The sequence below is a fragment of the Emys orbicularis genome, chromosome 3, assembly GCF_028017835.1.
Source record: "Emys orbicularis isolate rEmyOrb1 chromosome 3, rEmyOrb1.hap1, whole genome shotgun sequence".
Lineage (NCBI taxonomy): Eukaryota > Metazoa > Chordata > Testudines > Emydidae > Emys > Emys orbicularis.
The window spans coordinates 47,609,726-47,635,052 of record NC_088685.1 but is presented as its reverse complement, the minus strand read 5'-3'; the positions used below and the strand labels follow the sequence as shown (position 1 = coordinate 47,635,052).

The window sequence follows — 25,327 nt, the reverse complement described above, 5'->3', positions numbered from 1 at the left end:
CACCCTGACTCTGCCTGGGGAGCAGCAGGCTCCTGTAGCAACAGCCATTGGGCCATCTCGTTTCAGCATTTGTTGAAGAGCTGCTCCTAAGTGTCCAGCTCCAATACCCCACTGCACTCCAATACCCCACTAGCTTTCCTCCTGCTGCACCAGCACTCAGGCCCCCATCCCATACAGAGCACCCACCAGCCCAGATGAATACAGTATGAAAACCTAGATAGGCTTGGTAGGCAGGCTGAGGGACACGGGTGACAATGCAGACCTTAACAGGGAATAAGAGAGGGGGACAGAGGCAGGAAGGTGAAAAAAATGTCAAAAGCAGCTCCAGATAAAACAGCACAGATTGTAGAGCAGTTGAGGTGTCTGGTATAGGAGGAAGGAAGCAGCATGATTAGCACTGGAGGTTAAGCTGAGGGGTTTTCACCCTGTGCATGGGCTGTCTGTTGAGTTTAGGATTCTGGTTTTAATGTCCAGAACCGAACCCAGATTCTGTATAACTTGCCCTACATATACCATACAGACAGCTTATATATTGATGTTATCATGTTGGCCTCGGACATTGAAGGGTGGCTTTTAGCCCCAGATTGACTGTGTGTGAGCTGTAGAGACTGTTATAAAATGGATTCCTTGATTATCACAAGACACCGGGCACCGGCAGCCTTGCTTGGGTAGACAGGACCAAACAGCATTAACCATAATACAGAACTGTGTTGGGAAACTGAACCTGACAATTACAGAATATAAGCCAAGCCACCAGTGTGTTTGATGTGCCTGTTCCTCAGAATCCAGGAGCATTTCTCTCTGCATTTGTCTAACTAATAGTTTGGAGCAAAGCCTCAGTATCACTCAAAAACAACAAGGAGTCTGGTGGCACCTTAAAGACTAACAGATTTATTTGGATCAGGGCCGGCTCCAGGCACCAGGCAACCAAGCTGGTGCTTGGGGCGGCACCTGGAGGGGGGCGGCGCGGCGCTCGGGCCGCCGGGGAGAGCGGGGCCACAGCCGGGCTCGCCGCCCTCCCCCGGCAATCTGGCCCCTCTCCCCCGCGCCCTCCCCCCGGGGGAGAGCAGCGAGCCCCAGCTGGGGCTCGCCGCCCTGCGCTCTGGCCGCGGGGGGGAGAGCCGAGCCCCCGCCGGGGCTCGCCGCCCTGCCCCGGGCGCTCTGGCCGCCGGGGGGAGAGCCGAGCCCCAGCCGGGGCTTGCCGCCCTCTCGCCGCCCTGCCCCCGGCGCTCTGGCCGCCGGGGGGGGGGGGAGAGCCGAGCCCCCGCCGGGGCTCGCCACCCTCCTCCCAGGGCTCCGGCCGCCCTCCCCCCGGCCGCCCGGGGAAGAGCCTCGCCGCCCCCCCGGCTCCGCCCCCCCCCGCGGGGGGGGGGGGCGGCGGAGGCTTTTTTGCCTGGGGCGGCAAAAAAGCCAGAGCCGGCCCTGATTTGGATATAAGCTTTCGTGGGTAAAAACCTCACTTCTTCGGATGCAGTATCACTCAGTTTCTCAAACCAAGCAAGGCCTGGAGTCAGAGGCCAGCAGCATGAAAAACATCTTATTCATTTTGTTTGTTTGTTAACAAACAAATCGCTTGGAATAAAACACATCCTCCCTCCCCCTTGCACTGCTAGGGGAGAGAGATTTGGGAGAGGAGCCAGAGTAAACTGATCTCCAGTGGGACTGGGTGGGAGCCTCTCCTCCTCATAGGGTCGGAGAGAAGACTCCCCTCGGGAGGTGGAGCCGGTCACAGGCTGAAGGCAGCCACACTGTTACAGTCTGTGTCTAAGGAGGAGTGAGCTGGGAGTCCGAGGTCAGCGCTCAGAAACGGCCAGGGAGCGGCTCTATTCCCGGGGAGCGGCAGTGAGTTACGCCGCGTGTTTGCGGGGCTGGCTCTGGATTTTCTGCAGCTGTAACGTGTGGGGCCAGTCGGGAGTTAGTGGCTCCCGGGGGGCACCCTAAGAGCAGAGGGGGCCCGAGGGCAGGAGCGCGGCGCGGGTAGGTAGGTGATGGGCGCTGGGAGGCGCAACACATGATGTTTGTGTCGCTCGCTGCGTGAGGGCACGTGTGGTGGGACAGCAGTGGGAATCCAGCCTTTGCTCTGCGCGGGAAAGGGGCCAGGAGAGCAGGGCGGGAGTCAGCGTCCCCCGGGCCCTCTTTGAGGGGAGGCAGGGCCCCGAGTCCCTGGGGGAAGCGCTGGCCAGTGCCTGCTCCCCTGGCTGTCGCGCAGGAGGTGTTTACTGATTGCGCAGGTGAGAGATTGCTGAGGCAACACTGCTTAGCGAGGGGCGCAGGCAGCCCCTGTCATAAGGCGTTTGTGTGCGGGCTGAGCTCTGAGCCCGGCTGTGGATTAAAGCCCCAGCTCCAGGGAGGGTTTGGTGCAGAGATGTCTCCAGCAGGAGAGGGCGATTGTCTGCTCCAACCCCCCACCCAGCAATGCGAGCGTGGGGATGGGCTGGGCTGTGATCCCACTAGCGCTGGGCAGGAAATGCCTTTCCTTTCCTATATGTAAGGTTGCAAAGGAATTAAAGCTTATTTTTTAATTAAAGATTATGTGATGTGATGAAACCTCCAGGAATAGGGCTAATCAAAATTGGCAACCCTACCTATATGGATTCTTGAAGTTTCAAAAACTTTGCTAGTCCAAATCGGGGCAAAGTCAAACATCTCAATTTTTCGTAAACCATAAATCTGAAAGGGGGTTGGGGTGGGGAGGGGGAATCGGATCTGCTGAAATGAAACTTTTTGGTTTGTTTTTATGGTAAACTTAAATTTCTAAACAGAATGTTGTTTCAAACTGAAAAATGTCAAAATGGGACACTGACAATTTCGAAACTTTTTTCCAAAATGGGAAAGACATTGAAACCGACCCTTTGCTCCAAAAAGTTTGCTTCTGCATTTACTGTTGTCTTCAGACGTCTGTCTGGCTGTTACCTGAAGAGCCCTGTCAGACTACATAACTTGCAAAACACACAGTGATTTCATAACCTCTAGTTATAGCTGCAGAGTTCAGTAATGTAATAGCTGTAGTCCCATTATGTAACTTTTTCTTTGAACTAGTCCAGGCTCCTAATTCCATTGTTTGAACTCACCCAGGAGAGTTTTGTTCTTCCTGTGCATAGGTTTCAACACTTTGACATTGAATTAAGGGCCTGATCCTCAGAGATGCTGAGCACTCACAACTCTCACTGATGTCAACCAAGTCATAAATGCCCATTCTGTATGTTTTGAACCTTGCTGGAGAGCATGTATATGTATTTAACACTAAGGATTTGGTCCCCTGATCCTCAAAGTTTAGGGAATTAGGCACTAAATAAATACCTTTAAGGGTTTTGGACTGTGACTTTGTCTTCAGGCCTGAGCAAAGGGCTGCATGAACTGCACTGCCCCAGAAGGCATTTTGACACCCTTATGAGACATATTTGCTTCCTTCTTTTAGAGGTTTTTAAGAACAGGTTAGATAAACACCTGTTAGGAATGGTCTAGTTATTACATAGTCCTGCCTTGAATGCAGGGAACTGAACTAGATGACCTCTCGAGGTCCTTTCCAATCCTGCACTTCTATGATTCTTGCTCCTTAAGCTAGCACTAAGACATTGTTCTATAAAAGGGACTTAGGTGTTGCAGTGCTCAGATTGTAATGTCTAACTTTTAGATGTCTAAAAAAAGCACTGGAGCAATAATGGGATCCACAAAGCCTGAGTTAAGTGCCTAGGCTTGGTATACAGACAGGCATAGGCGCTGACTCCGTGGGTGCTCCAGGGCTGAAGCACCCACGGAGAAAAATTAGCAGGTGCTTAGCATCCACCAGCAGGCAAGCTCCCCGCTCACCTCCTCCTTCCCCCCCAGCGCCTCTCCCCTGCCGGCGGCCCTGCTGATCACTCCTCTCCCTCCCCCCCCCGTGCGTCCCGCCTGCCGCGAATAGGTCGGCTTTGGGCGGGAGAGGGAGGAGCAGGGATGGGGCGCACTCAGGGGAGGGGGCGGAAAGAGGTGGGGAAGGGGTGGAGTGGGGGTGGGGGCAGAGCAGGGGCAGGAAGAGGTGGGGCGGGGGCTTGGGGAAGGGGGGGTCGGGCACCCCCTGAGCAGAAGTCAGTGCCTATGGAGACAGGAGCCTAAGAATGGATACATAAGAGCCAGCATTCTAGGTAGAGCTTAAGGGCTGGTCTAAACTGAAAAGTTAGGTCAAGTCAGCTATGTCACTCAGAAGTGTGAAAAATCCACACCACTGAATGATGTAGTTAAGCCAGCCTAGCACCCGGTGTAGACAGAATTTTTCTGTCAACTTTGCTATCGTCTCTTGGGGAGGTGGATTAACTACAGTGATGGGAGAACCTCTCCCATTGCTGTAGTGAGTGTCTACACTGTAGCATTTTAAGTGTAGACATAGCCTAAAATAGCCAGTTGGAGATGCTTGCTAAATAGACAGGTGTGTCCTAGATCCCCCTTGCCCCCCGCCCCCCTAGAGTTAGTTGCCTAAATCCAGGCTTGAGGGAGGGTCCTATCTCTGTTTGCGATCCACGACTTGGAATCTGGCAGCTTAGCCATCCAAGTAATTGCTTGCAAGAGAGAGTTAGTTGCCTGCCTAACTCCATACAAAATAGTTTTGGAGTGGGGGAAGAGAGCAGCCTCCTCCCTTAATCTTTAGCCCAGCAGTTAGGATACTCACCCCTGTTAAGTTCCCTCCTCTGCCCATTGAGGAGAAGGGATCTGAAGAGGTATCTGCCATCTCTTAGGTGAGTGTCCTAACCATTGGGCTACAGCGTGATTCTCACTCTGATCCGATTGATATTTAATTATCAGTTATTAATTAAAGTGAAACAGTTTAAATAGGAAACATCCCATAGTCCAGTGGTTAGAGCACTCACCCAAGAGGTGGAGAACCATTGTTCAAATCCCGTCTCTTCATCAGGTAGAGGGGGGAATTTAACCAGGGTTTCCCCACATCCTTGTGGAGTACCCTGGGCTAAAGGTTACGAAAGAGGCTGCCTCCTCCTTGTGACCTTGCCATTGTGTGTGGCATTAGGCATACTCTGAGCACATCTACTGCATTGGGCCCCACGGATGAGACAGGTGTTTCGCTAGGGTTGCCACTTGGCCAGTTTTTGTATTGGTCAAAAGATTTACTATGCCAGGGTATTTTTCACTTGGGACACACTAAAGTGCTCACAGTTCTCATGCCTGACATGTGGACTGTGGCACTGTGTTATGATAAGGTAAGAAAAATGATAAAATAACATAAAAATGGGATGGGGGAGGAGAAGGGGGAAATGGTTCTCTCACTAATTTTAGTAATACTTAGCAATAGTTGTCACTAGGATCCTTTTTGCTGGTGGGAGGGGTGGCCAGTGGTTGTTTTTCCTGTGCCTTGGAGGTGCCTGCTTCTCTTTCCCCACTTTGTGGATTGGCCTGGGGTTTAGGCACGAGACAGACATCTGAACTTTTAGGGTACATCTACATAGCATTTGGGAGCCCGGGGGAGTGAGCCTCCCAGCCCAGGTTGACCGACTCATGCTCGGACTCTAAAAATAGCTGTGTAGACAGCGCTTTGAAGTTGCAGTTTGGGCTCTTCTGAAGACTCCCCACAGGCTTCAGAGCCTGAGCTCCAGCCCAAGCCACAGCTCCAAAGTACTGTCTACACAGTTAGAGCATAAGCCTCTTGATCCGGGCTGGGAGGCTTGTTCCTGTGGGCTCCCAAATACGGTGTAGACGGAACCTTAGAGTGAAGCATCAGTGAGCCTGCCCAGAGGCAGAAACTTAAGGGCCTTGGGGTCTTTTACAGCAGAAATGTAGGTGCTTAGTGAGTTCAGGTGCCTGGAAGGTTAGGTGGCAGCCAAGCAGGGTGCCTACATTCTTTTGTGGACCTGGCCCTAATCTACTATCCTGTTGGCTCAACTACTCTGGCCAGCAAGTAGGGAGTGTAGCCAAGGCTCTGTCCAATCCCCTGCTTACATACTCAGAGGAGGAAATAAGCAGGCATGTAACCTTGCTTACTTCTATGCACCTGGACCCAAGTTCCAGGTAGCCTACATAAATGTGTGTGTGTGTGGTGGTGGGTTTCTTATTCCCTCTCCCCCACACACATGTAGCCCAAAGTGCAGTCTGGCCTTAGGACAGTTTATTTTGCATAACTTGCAGCACTGTGTGAGTTGTTTAACATTGTTACATATTGATAGTTCTTCTCTAAGTTTAACTTTGGGTGTTTGATCTAACAGGGACTTTACTCTCCATGAAAAGACAGAATCGCCCATGCATTGCTGAACTGTACTTTGGCTGTCCTGAAAGCAAAAGGCTGGATTTATATGGATGAAAAACTAGATTCTTCATTTGGCAGCTGGTACTCAGTGGTGCAGAGTGTGCAGAGTGCCTCCTGCAAAGGGCTGAGCACCCTCAACTCCCACTGACTCTATGGGGCTCAGCATCATGCAGGGTTGGGGCATGGAGCTGTACAGCTTGACCTGGGGAGGAGTATGGCTCTAGCTCTTCGTCAGATCTGAAGAGAGATTAAGGTTTTATCACCACTTGCAATTAAAGTTTTAAACCTTCAGGGGTAATTTACCCTTAATCCTATTAGGGCACTTTGTGGTCAAGCTGCTGTTTCTGGATCCAAACCCTGTTGGTCCAAGTCCCACCAGAGACCAGTTCACTGGTTCACACGTCTCTAGACCAGGGGTCTCAAACTCAGATGACCCCGAGGGCCACATGAGGACTAGTGCATTGGCCCGAGGGCCGCATCACTGGATCCCTGCCTGCCTGCCCTGTCCCTGGCCCCGCTCCGCTCCAGGAAGCAGCCGGAGTCCCAGGGGGGGGGGGGGGGGGAGGGGGGAACGGCACCACGTGCTGCTCTTGCTGCTCATCCAGGTACCTCCCCGAAAACTCCCATTAGCCGCAGTTCCCAGTTCCCGGCCAATGGGAGCTGTAAGAGCACAGAGCCCTCTACTCGCCTACCACCCCCCTGCCCGGGGCTGCAGGGACATACAGTAGTTCAGCCGCTTCAGGGAGTAGTGCGGGGCTCGCGGCGACACAGGGTAGGCGGGGGGAGCTTGGCGGGCTGCACGAAAGAACCCCATGGGCCACATGCGGGCCGCGTGTTTGAAACCCCTGCTCTAGACTGAGTCAGATTTGGTTTAGTGTGGGATGTATGCCATGTGATCACTCTGCTGGAACAGTCCTCATAAGGCTTTGTTAAAGGAACACTGCATTACAATATAAAAGCTACTCTGAACATTGCATCTGATTAGAAAGATGGAGTAAGGCCATGCAATGGTCTTTGTATAACTGAGGGTCCACCTGTGTGGAGCTTATTGCAGGATCAGAACCTAAATAAGGTTAAACAAAAAAGTATGTGTGAATTATATTTAACAATCAGACTTGGATCTGGGACCTTGAGAATCTGGCAATGCTGGTTGAGACACAGAAAATACATCTCATTAGAATGGATAGGAAATCTGAGATTTTCAAAATATAAAGGTTATATCTAGTATCTTCTTATCAAGTCAGAGGCAATTTAACAATGGCTTAACTTCTCTTACATTAATAAATGTTTTAAAAACATATATTCATCACAAAATGTAGTTACAGAGTCACTTAACTGCCTTGCTCCTATAAGCCATGATCAGATGTTCAGGCTGGACGTACCTAAACCAATCATGGAGTGGGGCAATCTCAAGACAATTTGCATAATTCCCGTGTGTTCCAAAGCCGCCTTGACATGGGCCCCATGCAAATAGACTCATCTCCAGGTTGATTTCCTCCTGCAGGAAACTGGATTGGGCAAGTACTGGTTGTATCAGTACAGGCACTTCTTTTTAAGCCAAATTTCTTTCCCGCTGCTCTGTTCCACTCCCCAGCTGTTCTGAGTGGAGCAGCCAACTGATATTAACATGCTTTTGTGTCTAAGGGCTTGGCTACACTTGCAAGTTAGAGCCATTAAAGCAGCCCCAGGCGCCCTAACTCACCACCCATCCACACTGGCAAGGCACTTAGAGCGCCTGGACTCTGCAGCTGGAGTGCTCCTGGTAATCCACCTCCACGAGAAGCATAACGCTTGCTGCGCCTCGGCTGAAACGCCCCAGTGTCAGTCTGAATGAGGTGTTGCATTATTGCGCTGTGATTGGCCTCTGGAAACGTCCCATAATCCCCTTAAGTCAAGTGGCCACTTGGGGGCGCTGCGTAGGGCCCCAGAATAGGTAGGGATGGCCCTGTTCAACCGATAAGTACAGTTTGCTCTCTGGTAGCTTCAGTTTGCTGCTCAATGAAGCCTTGGGTGTGTGGAAGCAGAGTGGATGTGAACAAGAGGATCAAGGGCCTTGGAGAGGGGGTAGGGAAGAAGCAATGGGTGGGGGAGCAGTTTCAGGCAGGCTGTTAGGAAACAGGAAAGAAGGCTATCAGCAGAGGAAAAGACCGAAAGAATGAAAATCAAAATAGAGGCTGGGAGAGAGGGCCAAATTCTGTTGTCTTTACTCAGGCAAAACTTCTAGTGATTGCAGTCGTCATTAATTTGGGAATTGTTGAGGAAAACATCCAAGTGGGAGACTTGAGTAGGGACAGCCAATGATGCAAAAGACCCCACCACCCAACTGGCATGTACTCTTGTTCATGGCCTCCATTTCATTTGTGTTTTTCTGATTGTCTGCTACAGTGTTAACCTTTGGGCCCTAATAAGAGATTGAAAAATTGTTGCAAAACCTGTTCCATAAATAATTAAACTTTGTCTCTAACAATGGAGTAATTCATTTACATTGTGTACAACGTGTTGAGTTTGCCCTCAGCCTTAAGGCCGGTCATCCTCAAGGGTTCCAAATCTTTTCCTTTTTGTCCTTGGAGAGATGACTCAGCAGAATGCAAAGGCTGCTGTGAGCTGAGCACTGTTAACAAAACTGGAAACTACTGAATGCATTGCAGGCTCAGTGCTGCCCCTTGATGATATCTGAGATATCAGATGGAAAGTGAGACAAATGGGAAGCACAGGGTGTGAGTGAAGCCATCCCTGCATAGCCATTCCCCTAAGTATTCTGCCAGTTGGTGTTTATAGAAATGGTGGGGACCATGCATGCAGCTGCCTTTGCTTTAGCTGTAGATGTAGAACAGATTGGTGAAAAAGATGCAGAGTTACAGAGCAAGACCACAGCCTCGTCCCAAAGCCACATTTAAACATTGTTGTATCAGGTACTGGCTTATAGGTGGGTGGCTGAGACTGGATAGCCTAGATCAGGGGTGGGCAAACTTTTTGGGCCGAGGGCGACATCTGGGTGGGGAAATTGTATGCAGGGCCGGGGCAGGGGGTTGATGTGCGGGAGGGAGTGTGGGGTGTGGGAGGGGGTGTGGTGTGCAGGAAGGGGCTCAGGGCAAGGGATTGGGGCAGAGGAGGGGTGCAGGGTGTATGAGGGGGCTCAGGGAAGGGGGTTGGAGTGCAGAAGGGGGCTGAGGGCAGGGGTGCAGGAGGGGTGCGGACTGCGGGAGGGGGCTCAGGGCAGGGGGTTGGGGTGCAGGAGGGGTGCGAGGTGCGGCGGGGGTTGGGGTGCACAGGGGTGCAGGGTGCATCAGGGAGCTCAGGGCAGGGGGTTGGGGTGCAGGAGGGGGGCAAAGGCTTAGGGCAGGGAGTTGGGGGGCAGGGTGCAGGAGGGGTTCGGGCTCCGACCCGGCCCCGCTTACCTCCCAGCCAATGGGAGCTGTGGGGGGTGGTGCCTGGAGGCAAGGGCAACGCATGGAGCTCTCTGCCTCCCCCCTCCACCCATGGGGGCAAGGACATGGTGCTGGCGGCGCCGCGTGCCGGATCCAAAGCCCTGAGGGGTCGGATCCAGCCCGCGGGCCGTAGTTTGCCCACCCCTGGCCTAAATCCCATCATGAGGGGATAGTACTTCAGGCTCCGGCCAAAGTAGTTTATCCAAGTACATCCTACAGATCTGCTCAGGCTATACGGCCAAAGTGAGCGTCAATAGGACTCGGCAGGGGGGTACTGGGGGGGTACTGGTGAAGGTGGTTGGGACTCAATGGGGGGGGGGTCTGCATATGGGGGGAACGGGGCTCAGCAGCGGAGTCTGAGCTCAGCAGGAGGGTCCAGGTCTGGGGGATTGGGGCTTGGTGGGGTGGGGATCTGGGTGTGGGGAGCTAGTCAGGGTGGTCCAGGTGCATAGGGAGTGTGGCTTGTCAGGGTGGGGGTTTGAGTGATGGGGACTCAGCGGGGGGTAGTCTGGATGCAGGGGTGGGGGTCTGGGTTCAGGTGCAGAGGTCTCGATGTGGGGTTCTGGGTGCAGGGGGTCGGACTTGGTAGGGTGGAAGTTTGGGAATGGGAGGTTTAGGGGGGGTTCTGGGTATGGGGGATCCAGATGCCCGGGGGTTCAGGCTCAGCAGGGTGGGGGTTCGGGTGCAGGGGGCTTGGTGGGAGGGTTCTGGGTGCAGGGGGGGTGAGGCTCATGGGAGGGGTCCAAATGCATGGGGGTTGGGTGGACGGGAGGTGGGTCTGACCCAGCCCCAGGTGAGTGTGACCCAGCCCTGGTGTGAGCATCCCTTCCCTCCATAGCGATTTACCTGTCCGCTGGCTGCTCTGGGCGCCTGAAAGGACATGTCTGTGCTGCTGTGGAGGGGCATGTGACTGCTCATGTGGCTTCCCTTTGCTTCGCCATCAGAAAGTCATTTTTTATCCAGGGAAGCAAAGAAATCTGCGGGGGACATGAATTCTGCACGCGCACAGTGGTGTGGAATTCCCCGATGCGTAAAAAATGGTTAAAGAGTGTTGAAGCCTCAGGAAATTGATTATAGGGAGAAACCTGCTTAGGCAAAGATTGTAACTGGCTGAAATTAAGTTTTAGTTTAGAAGCACATTCTTACTTTTGTTTGTTTGTAACCCTCTCTTAACCCTTATTACTTCTACTTAGTATCACTTAACCTATGTGGCTGATGTATGGTAGGCACGCTGCTGGGGTCAGGGTGCTGAACTAGAGCTGCAAAGTATACAGACACTCAGGGTACGTCTTCACTACCCGCCGTATCGGCGGGTAGCAATCGATTTATCTGGGATCGATATATCGCGTCTCGTTAAGACGCGATATATCGATCCCCGAACGCACTCACCGTCGACTCCGGAACTCCACCAGAGCGAGCGGCGGTAGCGCAGTCGACGGGGGAGCTGCGGCCATCGATCCCGCGCTGTCTGGACCCCAGGTAATTCGATCCAAGATACTTCGACTTCAGCTACGCTATTCACGTAGCTGAAGTTGCGTATCTTGGATCGATCCCTCCCCTAGCGTAGACCAGCCCTTAGAGGACTGCCTACTTGTCTGCTAGCTGTTGGTTTCTGGGCTGTAAACCACATCAGTAGAGCATTTAAGGCACCCAGGGTTATAGGGCGGGCAGTGATATAACCACTTACTGGTTTAGATTGCATCCCTGAATGTTACAGTGGCAAAAAAAACTGTCACTGCTGCCTTATTCCTAATAAATCATAATTTAAAACAGCAGATCAATAAGACAATGCCAGTTCAGCATTAACTCCATGATTCTCTATGAAACAGTTCACTCTCCCATTCAATAAACAGACAGAGGGTACTCTTTCTCCACTGAGCCCATAGAGGGCTTGTATGAGTCAAGCCCAGATATTTGGGTCATGATTACCTCTCTCTTCCTCATGTGCATCTCCATCACAAGACTCTCAGCAATATTTACTGTATTGGCAGGTAAAATTCAAAATCCCCCCTTGAAATTAAATACTTCCTTTTTAAATGATTTTCCTTTGCTGTATTTGTCAGGCAACAAGAAATCTGAAAACATGGCTGGAAAACCCAAACTGCACTACACTAAAGGAAGAGGTAAAATGGAATCTATCCGATGGCTGTTAGCAGCAGCTGGGGTTGAGGTTTGTACTTCTTATAAAGTGATCAAATTAATCAATGGTTGAAATGACTGTTCTATTTTGAACATATGATTAATGACTAGTTAGCGCCATCTCCTAACACACATGTGATTACATCAATGTGTACAAGAGTCACAAAAAGCTGGATGTAAATTCTGCATGTCAGTTGTCGTATATATTACTTACACAGTCCTAATAGTATTCAGTACGGATATTAGTGAAACTGGCATTTCGTGTCCTGTAGAATGTATTGATTTCATTCTTTGCAATAACAAGGGTTTTTATTTCCAAGGAGAAACTATCCTTGGCTGTCGTCTTGTTCAGAAAAATTAAACTGAAGAGATCTTGGATTGTTGCTGCTGTTCAAAGTCAGGAATTTCTCCAGGTTCTTTTGAATGTTTGATATTTGCAATTGTCTCTCATTCACTCTTGCTTTAAAGACCCAGTCACATCACATGAATAACTTTGAAAAACATTTTGTTTAGAGATAATTTTGTATACTTTTTGTCCAGATCCTCAAACTTGTATAAATTAGCATAGCTCTCCCGAAGCCAGCCAAGCTACCCTGATTCACATCAAGCAAAAATGTGGCATGATATGACTTAATTTCTGTGGTGAATTTTTGCTTGAAAGCATTGTCGTCATTTCCTAGGAATTCATTTTCCTCTTTGGCTTTCTCAGCACTTGGAGTGAAAAATCTTTGACTTTCAGTGATGTATGTTACTGTGAGAGATAAGCTGCTAGAGAACAAGTTATGTAGCAACAAAGATCCTATTCTCATTCAAATGTCTTTTATTTTTATTTTTTAAATCAAGGCAAGAAACATAAAGGCAGAATTGTATCTTGTAGTTTCTCAACATTTTCCATGTGGCATCAGCTGCTTTTTAAATAAAATACCCAAAGGCAAATATCCACTAATAGTTCATTCATGATCCATGAAATGTAACAATCAACCCCCTTTATTTCTGTTTTCCAGTTTGAAGAAGAGTTTGTGGAAGCAAAGGAAGACTTGGAAAAGTTACGTAAGGGTGAGTCTATGGCCTAGTCCGGACACAAACTTGCACTGATTTAACTTAAAGATATGGTTTTTAAACTTGTGCAAGTTTGTGTCTAGACCAGTGGTTCTCAACCTGTGGGCCACTTGTGGCTCAATCAGTACACAGCTGTAGCCCATGTGACATCCTCAGTGCCATAACTAGGGTGGGGCAGGAGGGGCACCTGCCCTGGGGGGTGCAAAACTAGGGTGGTGCAAGACCAGGCCCAGGTGTTAGCTCCCCCCTCCCACCCCAGTAGGATTGTGAGGCCAGTGACCCTGGCTGGAGCAGGCTCCCTGGCACTAGAACTGCAGGGGCAGGGTGGGCTGCAAAGCTGAGCTACATGCAGGTGAGATGGAAGACCAGCAGGTGCGGAGAGGGGGATGCAGGGGGCTAGGGCTACAGGGAGGGAGGTACAGGGGGCAGGAGTGCGGGGAGGGAGTGCAGGGGGCTAGGGCTTCAGGGAGGGGGGTGCAGCTGGTGCATGGGGGACAGACTCTAGGTGGCTGGGGCACAGTCTCTGGATGGGGGCTAGATACTGGGGCACAGTCCCTGGATGTGGGGGTTGAGTGCTGGTGGGTAATCCTTGGGGGCGCTGGGGCAGGTGCGTGGGGGGTAGTCCTTGGGGGGGACCTTTTTGCCCTGGACAGGGCACCCTGTCTCTGCAGGGCAGGCACGTGTGCAAGCCCAGTGTTTGGGGGCTCTGGCTGCTGGGGGGGGGACAGTCCCAGGGGGGGTTGGGTGATGGGGGAGCATTCCCTGGCTGTAGGAGCAGCCCCTGGGTGGTGGGTGCCCTGCACCGGGCAGGGCTCCCCATCTTTGCAGACAGGCTCCGCAGCCGTGCGCCCCGGGCACTCAGCCCAGCTACGCTGTGAGCAGCAGAGTGGAAGTGAGGGTGGCAATACACCATGCCATGCCACCCTTGCGGTAAATTAATTCATTTTAACAGTTTGATGTTTTGACTTATTTTGCTAATTTAAAATGCTCTTGATAGATATTTGTCAGTGTTGAAAAGAAAGGTACTATATTGATTTGCATTCTATTGCTGTCATATAACAAATACTAAACCATATTTTTTTGTAGATGTACAGGTAGTATATATATAGGGTGGATGTGGCCCACGTAACACACAGAGAGCTGCATAGGTGACCCACATTGGTAAATAGGTTGAGAGCCACAGTCTGGACAGTCATATTTTAAAAACTGCTTTCTTCTGTTTGGCTTAATCTGGATTGTCAATGGAAGGGGAGTTTTGTTCAAGAGATAACTTCTCTAATGCAATGTGGCCTGCATGAGTGGTGTACTGCATATTCCTTCACTCTGGCAATAGACGCTTAGGATCTCTCAAATATAACTGGAAATGTCCATGTAAATTATAAGGTATTTTCTCTCAGATCCATACAATGATACAACAGTTTGTGAGGACTGAGTGACTTAACTTCTTTTCCTTTCCAAAGATGGATCCCTGCTGTTTCAACAAGTGCCCATGGTGGAAATTGACGGGATGAAGATGGTGCAGACCAGAGCCATTCTCAACTACATAGCAGGGAAACACAACCTCTATGGGAAGGACTTGAGGGAGAGAGCACTGTACTGTAACAGCACTACCCTCATTAATATATACTGTCTTTATTTGAACATTTACCTAAAATAGAGAAGAGTACTGCTTTAAAATTTAACCCCCTTCTCCCCCACATGGATATTAAAATTATAAACCTGTCAATACACCATTGACATCTCAAACCCAGAGTTTTGATTTGTGGTCATTATCTACCTGGTAGATTCATACATTCCAAGGCCAGAAGAGACTATTGTGATCTTTTCTGACCTCCTGTATATCACAGGCCACAGAACCTCCCCAAATAATTCCTAGAGCATATCCTTTAGAAAAACATCCAGTCTTGATTTAAAAAGTGCCAGTGATGGAGAATCCACCACGACCTTGGTAAATTGTTCCAATGGTTACTTACTCTCACTGTTAAAATATTTACACCTTATTTCCCATTAAGAATTTGTCTAGCTTCAACTTCCAGCCATTGGATCATGTTATACCTTTCTCTGCTAGATTGAAGAGCCCATTATTAAATACTTGTTCCCTATGACTGTTAGTGAACAAATTGATGATACTGTTAAGACCCTCCACAGAGTTTCTTCAGTTACATAGAGACCAGAAGCACGTTAAATTCCTGAGGCAACTACCAATCCTTAATGGGATAATAATAAAGGGCTCATATGCCTTGGTGCTTACTTTGATTTCTTTCCTATTTAATGATAGCAATTCAGAGAACTTAATCTTTGGAGGCAGCCTGGGGTATGTTTGTGCCTGTTGGCCCAATTTAAAAACAGTCGTTGCAGCTGAAAACTTCTGTTCACTTTAAAAATTACCATAGATTGTATAGTGCATATGTACAAATAACAATCTCCTAAAACAAAACAATTTCCTGATACTCTGTTGCTTAGACAAGGACTTCATTGTATAAATTCTAGTTTCACAGCATTAGCAGGGGTTCTCAAACTTCATTGCACCGCGACCCCCTTCTGACAACAAAAATTACTACACAGCCCCATGATGGGGGACCAAAGCCTGAGCCTGCCCGAGCCCCCACCGTCCTCAGGGAGGGGGAGGGGGGGAGCAAAGCCTGAGCCCCATCGCCCTGTGCTGGGAGCTTGTAAGCTGAGCCCCACTGCCCAGGGCTGAAGCCCTTGGGCTTTGGCTTCGGCCCCAGTAGGTGGGGCCCAGGCTCGGGCTTCGGCCCCAGGCCCCAGCAAGTCTAAGCCAGCCCTGGCAACCCCATTAAAATGGGGTCACCACCCACTTTGGAGTCCTGACCCACAGTTTGAGAACTGCTGTGCTATAGCTTAACATGTGAGCAATGAAATTTTCCTTGTCCACCCCTCCTAATGAAGTCACAACAAAAACATCAGTGTTGAGAGAAAATATTAAGTGTGCTTTCTCCTGAAAAGTAACTCAGTGGGAATCCTTTTATGGGGTTCACTGTTTGTGATATCAATTATATCCAAATAAGTGTGCTCATTTTACCAGGAAAACCTTCTCCCCCACCCTCCCCTGCCCCGTGAACTCAGTTTCGGCTCTGACTCTTTCAGCATCATTACCAACAAATTAATGATTCTGAAGGCTATATTCCATCCTTGACTAGAATAGGATTGATCATGTAAATCTAAGTTCCACCATTTGCTACCTGTTTAGCATTATTGTTGTCAAAAACCTAAAGTGCTGGTTCTCAAAACATTCAGTAGAGCTCTTGCTGGTTATATAGTGCTGGTGCCTCTTTGTTTCCTGCTACTAAAAAAATATCTGCTAAAAATTGGAGCTGGTTGAAAGAGAAAACAAAGGGTGAAAACCTCTTCCAAAATTCCCATTTATTGTCAAAATTCAAAAAGTTTTTTTGACCAGCAGTGTAGCTGGTTGAAAAACAGGGAGGAAATTTTTCCTGTTTATTTTTTTTGAGTTTCAAAATGTAAACAGCTTTTGAATAGCACAACTAAAAATACATAGATATGTTCCTAATATTACTCTTCATGTAAACTATTGCTGTTCTTGCCACAGGGACAATCTCTCTGTTAATATGAGATCCATGCAATGAAAAAGGCTGAGAACCTCTAATCTAAAGTATTACCAATAGTAAAGATCAAGAGGTCAAATCAATTTTGTTGTAGTGCAATGGCTGAGTTAGCCTCCTGAGTACTCCTGCCATTGCACTACAATACAATAACAAGCTGACTGGACAAAAGTCAAGTGTTCAGAAATAAATGGACTCCTCTAATTGGAAAATAAAAAACATTTGTTTCAGGATTGATATGTACGTGGAAGGAACAACAGATCTGATGGGAATGATCATGATGCTCCCTTTGCAACCGCCCGAGGCAAAGGAGAAGAATTTTGCCTTAATCATCGAGAGGGCCACAACCAGATACTTCCCAGTCTATGAAAAGGTAAGTGATAGTGAGACATGACAGACAATAGAGAAGAACAGTTTGTATGATGGTATTTGCTGAAATTTCCCTTGCACAGGAGGAAATCTCCTCAGGGCAGGTGGAATTGTAGGACTCCAGGACCGCTCGGGGAGACCTCATAGAATGATGTGAAAAGGGGGCCACCAAACAGCCTGGTGCTGATTCTGCCACAGAGAGCCCCCATTGACCTCAGTAGGACCACTCTCAGAGTAGGATGCAATTCACTGTGAGCAGGGATGGCAGAATCCAGCTCTTCTAAAGTAGTTTAGACCATGGTAACACAGTGATATCGACTCTTCGCTAGCACCACGGTGGTACATGCATGCACATCAATGGCTGGGATACAGTCATGAGAGCATATATCAGAGTATATTTTTTCCAAGGAGTTCATGCGTTTCTACTGTTCTGAATTAAATATAGTTGTGATTCAGAAGTGTTAATAGCTAAGCCTACAATCTTTACTCAGGCAAAACTGTTATTTATTTGTATTGTAATAGCCCCTAGTGGCTCCCGTCAGGATTGAGGGTCCCTTTGTCATGGTTAGGGCCCAACCAAATTCATGGCCGAGAAAAATGTGTCACAGACCGTGAAATCTTGTCTCCCTCATGAAATCTGGCTATTGTAGGCGGGTTGTGATATTGCTACCCTTACTTCTGCACTGCCTTCAGAGCTGGGTGGGCAGTGGCTGCTGGCTGGGCATCCAGCTTTGAAGGCAGTGCTGCCACCAGCAGCAGTACAGAAGTGAGGGTGGCATGGTATGGGGGTCATCATCTTGGGGGGAGGGGGTGGCAGGACCAGCCTTATGGGTGGGCGACATGGGCAATCACTTAGGGTGCCATGGTCGAGGGGTACTATGGTCTCCCCCTGACACACACACAGACAGCCCAAGGCCCCTTTAACCTCCAAGTGCTGGAGAGGAGCAGGGCTGGGGCACCCTGGCTAGGGGCTCTTACCATGTGCCAGACTCCTGCTGCTAGCCCCAGCCAGTCTGTGGAGGGACGGGACTTCCTCTTCTCCCGCATGGGCTGCTCCTGGGACTGGGTCAGACCCACCTCCAGCAGCAGGGCAGAAGTAAGGGTGACAATACCATACTATGCCACCCTTGCTTCTGCGCTGCTGCTGGCAGTGATGCTGCCTTCAGAACTGGGCTCCCAGCCAGCAGCCACTGCTCTCCAGCTGTCCATCTCTGAAGGCAGCGCTGCCACCTGCAGCAGCTCAGAAGTAAGGGTGGCAATACCGTGAGCCCCCTACAATAGCCTTGCACCCTTCCCTCCCATCCCTTTTTTGGTCAGGACCTCCACAGTTACAACACTGTGTAATTTCAGATTTAAAAAATCCTATGACTGAAATTTACCAAAATGGATCGTGAATTTGGTAGGGCCCTAGTCATGGTTACTAAAATTCCCATTGAAGTCACCCTGGGAGTAATGAGGAAATTTGTTTGAGTACATTTTTCAGGATTTGGTACATGAGTTCTATCTCTTTATTTACTTATTTTGAGCTGTACACAAATATGCAGCCTTTTCTAAAATCTTTGGGTACCATACAAAATATGCATACAGCAGCAGTTCATGGAGAGCTGACTGGAAGAGAGTTGTACAGGAAGTGTCACACATAAAGCAGAAATGCCCAACGGTGGATTTGTCAGTAAGAATGCAAAACCTCAATTATGCAGCTTCACATGATGTCTCCTCAGCAGAACCTCAGATTGCACAAGCAAAATCAATGTTTGCAATATGCAAGAAATTCAGTCATCAGCTGCATAAGTTCGAAGTCAAACAGCGCCAATCATCCCTGTCCTGGGTTCATTTTTCCAGGTCTTTTTTATTAAGCTGTAATAATGCCACTTCAGCCATGATAGTGCTACAGAGTGTGTTTCTAGGTTGCCTCTCTCACTCTTGCCTGGGGTTGCCAAATAGTGCTTGTTTAGGTAACCTCCTATTGGGCAAGGTTTCCCAAATAAGTCCAGCTCTTCTTCCTTACTGCTTGTATTGTTGTAGCTAGTTGTGCCCATTCTAGGATCTCTTCATTACTTATTCTTAGTCCATTTTACTCTGAATATGTTACATATACATCTGCACTGAAAGATATTCCGTTTGCATTGGATGGACTCTTCTCCATATAGGAGGATGCTTAGGATGTTGCTTTTAAAGAACTTAAGTTTGTTTTGCTAACCACATTGGATTTGAGACTTTGAAATACAACACTTGCTTAACCTTTTCTGGATTCTATTTCAAACATCACCAGTACTGGGAGTGATGCTGCCTAGATTAGTAAACTTATTAACTGTTTTCAAGGCTTCACCTTTCAAGTACAGAAAATCATTGTAGGTAAATTAATTTTTATAACTTCCATCTTTGATTTAGTGATAAGACTTGTTTGCTTGGCAGAACTTGCAAGACCATCTGTCTTTGTCTGGCTATCTTCAGCTGTCTTATTTAGAAGACAGATGTCATCTGCAAAGTCTAAATCTCCAAGCTTGCCATTTATCCATGCAGTGCTCATTTCCATACTGACAATCTGTCACTTAAATTCAATAGCAACTCCAAACAAGATGAGGGACAAGATATTACTTTGTCTGACACCAACGTTAACATTAAACCAGTCTGTTAGCTCCTGGTTTATCTTTGCTTCACACTGAGTGTTTTGATGCAGGTTTTTAATAATTTGGATGATTTTGTTGGAGACTCCATAGATTCATACTATTTACTATGATGGTTCTCTAGCTACACAATCCAATGTTTTTTTTGGAAATCTACAAAATCAAGGTCACTGGCAGTTGCCATTCATTGCTTTGCTCTACAGTATTTCTCAGGATGAAGATTCAGTCAATACAAAATTGATTTAAGTGAAAACCAGATTGTTCTCTAAGTTTGCTATGTATAGCTGCTCTATTTGGGTGATTGCACAGAATACTTTCTCTTGGGCTGAAAGCACCCAGTCCCGTGCCAGTTATTACCATCACTCAAATCTCCATTTTTGGGGAGTTTGATTATAATCCTCCTCTTCCATTCTTCTGGGGGGGGTGTTCTTTCTCCCATACCAAATGTAAGAGGCATAGCAGGATTTTCATGTTGACCTCTCCGCATGCCGTAAGTAGCTCTGCTCTAATTTGATCTTCACCTGGTGATGCATTGTTGTTTTAATCTTTCAGTGGCTACTTTTAAGTTCATTCAGAGTAAGTTCAACTAGTAACTAGTTTAATCAAAGTTCCTACAAGTCTGCACTGATGCCCCCACAGGATCTATGCTGTGAGGTTAAATGGTTGCATGTTCCAATTGTATTACGTACTTTTAAAGATTTTGTATCTTTGTTTCTTCTACGGTGACTTAAGAGAGCCAAAAGCATAAGATGTGTTTACATTGTACTTGGCCTTGTATTTGTAAGGGCAGGGACCTGTTAATTATTCAGGACAGATGCTCTCACAGAGATATGTTTGCTCGTTTATATAGTGTAGAGTGACTAGTAATATTCAGTTGTTCACATTGGCATCCAGAAGTTGGCTAGCACAGTGATAGGCTCTTTACAAATGCTGTTAGACCTAATTCTGCAAGAGGGTTGGTTCTGATGGACTCTAACCCCACAGTCCAGGGGTTTTCTTAGCATACAATGTGCACTTGATTCCCAGTCTTCTAGTGGTGCTGCTGTTGCTGCTCCTCTGCTTCCTAACCAGCCTTGAAATGATGGGTGCAAGGGCCCACAGGAGGTTGCTGCTTCACCCAGGTTCTACACCAGGCACAGACTGTACCAGCTGCTGTGTTCTGTCAAGATTCTGCTCCTCAAGGACTAATTACCCCGCTGGAGTTTCCTTAGGCAGCAGCATGTTTCTCTGGATATTTGACTAAAGCAGAGATGCCTACAAAGCAAAAAAGGGAGAGAAATAAGGTGGGACTCCAGAAACTCGTAATAACTGCTAGCCCAAGCCATGCTCTTAGTAGCTTTGAAGATGGGTCATGTTTCTCCTGAACTACCTGCTATTAACAATCTGCAGAAGTGTTGTATCCCAGTCATGGGGGAGCCTCTACAGCTAAGATGCTGTGGGGTGTGCAATACAACCTGCTTCATGCGGAGATTCCTGTGGGATAGATTAAACATTGTGGGTAATCAGAAGGCCTCCCGTTTTAATTAAGGCTGGGACACATCACAGGTAATCCTCCATCGACTATTTCTTAACCACTTCTACAAATAATCCCCTTCTGTTTGCACCATTGCCATGAATCTCCTTCTTGGGGACTGAAGTCCTGCACTTATCCTGGCCTAGGAGAAGGTTATATGTGGGGATGTAAAGTTCCATGAGAGGGTAAGGGTCACGATGGGACACTTGCCTGGCAATAAATCATGGCCTTATGTAAGCCCCCTGGTGGTTATATAAGATGAGGCCTTATGTAAGGCCCCCTGGTGGTTATATAAGATGGGGCCTTATGTAAGGCCCCCTGGTGGTTATATAAGATGAGGCCTTATGTAAGGAACGATTGAACCAATCGGTGTGGGGCTATACATGTGATAAACGCATGGTTCTCCTTCTTGTCCAATCGGTGGATGTGTAGTTGTAGCCTAATTGTGTTATGTAGTGTTGAGAGAGACTATAAAAGAAAGCTTGTAATAAACAGAGCTTGAGTCAGCTTGCAACCACATTGGTCGTGTGCTTTATCCGTTCCCCACAAATGGTGACCCCAACGTGATTCGGCATGGACATCAAGGCAGCCGATTAAAGCCTAAGAAAGAAAAGGAAGGTACTGAAGATGAAAATGAGGAAACTTCCAAAAGCAATAATGCAAAGAGGAAAAAGAAGAAGAAAAAGCATGAGAGGAATAATGGAAATGGTAATCATAATGAAGAAGAAAAACAAACACATATAAAGAAACAAAAACGTAAACATGCAGAAGAACCTTACACCAGAACAAAAAGAATGAAATATATAAAAACATCTGCAGCCACAGAAACTGAAAAAAGTGAGGATGCAGCCATGGAAACTAAAGAAATTGGGGATGCAAATAAAGACTGTCCAAATTCTCCTATCACGTATGCAAACATAGCCAACTGAAGCGTTCGGTGAGAAAAGGCGGAGATGGCAGCCGCGGCAGGAGGTACCGGAGGATACCGGCTCCTGGTCGTCCGAGAGAGGCGTTCGTGAGCTCACAGGTGAGCGGCTGCATTCGATGGCAGCCGCGGCAGGAGTTACCGGAGGATACTGGCTCCTGGTCGTCCGAGAGAGGCGTTTGTGAGCTCACAGGTGAGCGGCTGCATTCCATAAAATGGGCTCTGCTTTGTCTGCAGAGGAGGAGACGGTGCATGATTTTTTATTACGCATCGCTGAAAAAAAAAAAGGGAGAGAAGCTTCCCTCTGACGCGTTGTCCCGATTGCTGAAATGGGGACAAAGACGCGGGTTTTTTGTTATACCAGCAACTTCAATAGAAAATTTTAATGAAGTGTATCTTGTGACAAATTTAATGGGTGCTGACTTGAATAACATTGTAAAGTGCCAGAAGCAAACAGATGACCATATACAGTTTCATCCGATGTTTCCACCCTGCGACATGCTTCGAACAATATCCCGGGCGGCTCGGGCCCCCCGGACCCCGTAAGGCGTTGGCACGGACTTATTAGGGAAGCCCATATAGATGTGGAATTTGCGCCCGAGGCTTATCCAGTAGTGACACCGGACCTGCACTTATTGTTTGTCACAGCCTAGACACCTGATAATGCTGTACTTCCTTATTTAAGAAAAAGGGGGAGGTGTGGGGATGTAAAGTTCCATGAGAGGGTAAGGGTCACGATGGGACACTTGCCTGGCAATAAATCATGGCCTTATGTAAGGCCCCCTGGTGGTTATATAAGATGGGGCCTTATGTAAGGCCCCCTGGTGGCTATATAAGATGGGGCCTTATGTAAGGCCCCCTGGTGGTTATATATGATGGGGCCTTATGTAAGGCCCCCTGGTGGTTATATAAGATGAGGCCTTATGTAAGAAACAATTGAACCAATCGGTGTGGGGCTATACATGTGATAAACACATGATTCTCCTTCTTGTCCAATCGGTAGATGTGTAATTATAGCCTAATTGTGTTATGTAATGTTAAGAAAGACTATAAAAGAAAGCTTGTAATAAACAGAGCTTGAGTCAGCTTGAGTCAGCTTGCAACCACATTGGTCGTGTGCTTTGTCCGACCCGCATCGGTTCCCCACAGTTATACACTGAATCGTGGACCCAATTTGAATTAAATGGCTTTGCATTCTGATTGCCCACAATCCTCTATCACCTCAGACCTCTTGCTTGGACTAGTCCTGACAAATCCACATCTAACCAAGTAAGTAAGCTATTTCCCATTTGTACCCCTAAGACCTCTCTGTTTTCTCATATTCCATAGGTTTTAAAAGACCATGGCCAGCAGTTTCTTGTTGGTAACCAATTTAGCTGGGCGGATGTCCATCTGCTTGAGGCCATTTTAATGGCAGAAGAGTGCAAGCCTGATATACTCTCCCCATTCCCTCAGTTACAGGTAACTGAATCGCTTGATCTCACCAAGGAACATACACTTATATTCAGACTCTGATGCCCAGTGTAAAGTATTGATATTTAAGCCCTTGGAGCCACTGCAGCACTTGAGCTCTCGTTATTTTCAGTGGGAGATGCTGTGGAAAGAATAGAGCTGCTCAGAACATTTTCAGAAAAAAACCCTGCATTGAAGCCAAAATGCTGAACAGAGATGTTTCAGTTTTGATGAAGACTGTTTTTTTAGAGGTAAACACTCTTGTGCACTGGCCTGGGATGTGGAAGACCCAGGTTCAAGTCCTTGCTTTGACCAACTCAAAGCAGAGCAAGGACTTGAACCTGGGTCTTCTAGGTCCTAGGCTGGTGCCCAAATCACTGTGCTATCACACCCTGTTGCTCCCCAAATTGAAAACAGACATTAACACCATTTCATTTGTGTGAACACCAGTCTGGAACAAAATAAATTTTGAAACCTTGAAAGTTGGCACAAAAAGGAATGGTCATCCTCTGGCCAGCTCTAGTACTGACCTCTTCTGGAAATCTGGCCACAAATAGCTACCAATTGTTTTGTTTTGTGCCTTTTTTTTTTTCTTTTTGCTCATGCAAATTTTTTGTTAAATACATTGTGCATTTTAATCTATGAAGTTGAATATCATTTCCTTACTCTCAAAGGCTTTTTACTGCTTCTTCTTTTAGGCTTTTAAAGGAAGAATAAGCAACATCCCCACAATTAAGAAATTCTTGCAGCCTGGTAGCCAAAGGAAACCACCAGCAGATGACAAGTTCATTGCACAGGTGAAGAAAATATTCAACATCTAATCACTATGTGATTACTAAAAATCACTGCTCCTACAGTATAGTAGCTCAGCCATGCTTAATATAGCTGTAAACTTCACATAACTCAAACATTTTATGGCCTGAGCTATACAGGAAGTCAGATTAGATGATAATGGGCTCTTCTGGCTTTAGTCTGTGAAACTGGATTTGAAAGTTTTTAGCATGTTAAATGCTAGCATGCCGAAACATAACACTTTAAAAATGTCACTGCAATAGCTATAACTAGATTACAATGAATTGTAGACTAGGGTAACTTGTTAAATAATCTTGTAATTGGAAGATACATTTACTTGAAATAAAACACTCATTACTTTCTGTTGGAGCTCATTTATTTATAACACATGTAGGTTAGTACGCATAGCTATACCTCTTAAAGTGCTTTAGAAAAGTGGGTGCGCCCAATCCCTGATTCCCTCTCCATTTTCTTATCCGCTGGACCACGCTACCTCCATTAGTATTTCATGGCTGTTGGATTTTGATCACACTGGTGCTCCTAGCCACCAATGTCCTTGAAAGCTTTTCTGCTGCATGAAATACTTCCCATACACAAGAAAATATGCCGAGCTCAGTAATTGGTATTTTGTAAGCAGAAATGAAAAACCATTTGAATCTCTGAAGTTTTCAAAATTTGGGTTAAACTCTCATTTAAAATGTTTTGTTCGCTAACATACCAAACTAATGAAATAAATCACATGATTGACAGGGCCGGTGCAAGGATATTTTGCACCCTAGGCGAAACTTCCACCTTGCGCCTCCCACCCCCACCCCTCCCCCCGGACCATCGCTTATTATAAACTTTCAAAAATGAATACTGCATAATATGGCATTGTTCATTAGAATTAATACATATTCGGTTTGAAAATTTATTAATTTCATTATTTAGATTACATATTTAATGAAAATAAATGAATAACCTGACAGGGTGTGGGGCTGGTTGGCTTGGGGCAGGGGGGTGCGACGGGTTGGCTGGAGATGTGTGTGTGTGTGTGTGGGGCTGGCTTCAGGCACGGGGGTGCGGCAGGGGCTGGCTGGAGACGGGAGTGCGGGGCTGGCTGGCTTCGGGCAGGGGCGGGGAGATGAGGAGCTGGGGTGCGGGGTTGGCTGGAGACAGGGGGTGTGGGGCTGGCTGGCTTTGGGTACAGGGGTGCGGCAGAGGCTGG

The 25,327-nt window shown here is 47.6% G+C and overlaps 1 protein-coding gene across 3 annotated transcripts; it reads left to right on the top strand.

Annotated features, from left to right (window-relative positions):
* The first annotated feature begins 1,659 nt into the window (after nt 1–1,659).
* On the top strand, nt 1,660–24,483 carry LOC135876425 (glutathione S-transferase-like). Of its 3 annotated transcripts, none has more exons than XM_065401630.1 (7): nt 1,660–1,792; nt 11,724–11,830; nt 12,804–12,855; nt 14,319–14,451; nt 16,674–16,815; nt 23,206–23,337; nt 24,027–24,483. In XM_065401630.1, the coding sequence occupies exons 2-7, from the start codon at nt 11,744–11,746 to the stop codon at nt 24,147–24,149; spliced, it is 669 nt and encodes a 222-aa protein (XP_065257702.1). In that variant the 5' UTR covers nt 1,660–1,792; nt 11,724–11,743; the 3' UTR covers nt 24,150–24,483. The 3 variants fall into 3 exon arrangements, with proteins under 3 accessions (XP_065257702.1, XP_065257701.1, XP_065257703.1); XM_065401629.1 differs by having other exon boundaries at nt 1,660–1,842; XM_065401631.1 differs by lacking the exon at nt 1,660–1,792 and adding an exon at nt 1,917–1,981.
* The last annotated feature ends 844 nt before the right edge of the window (nt 24,484–25,327 follow it).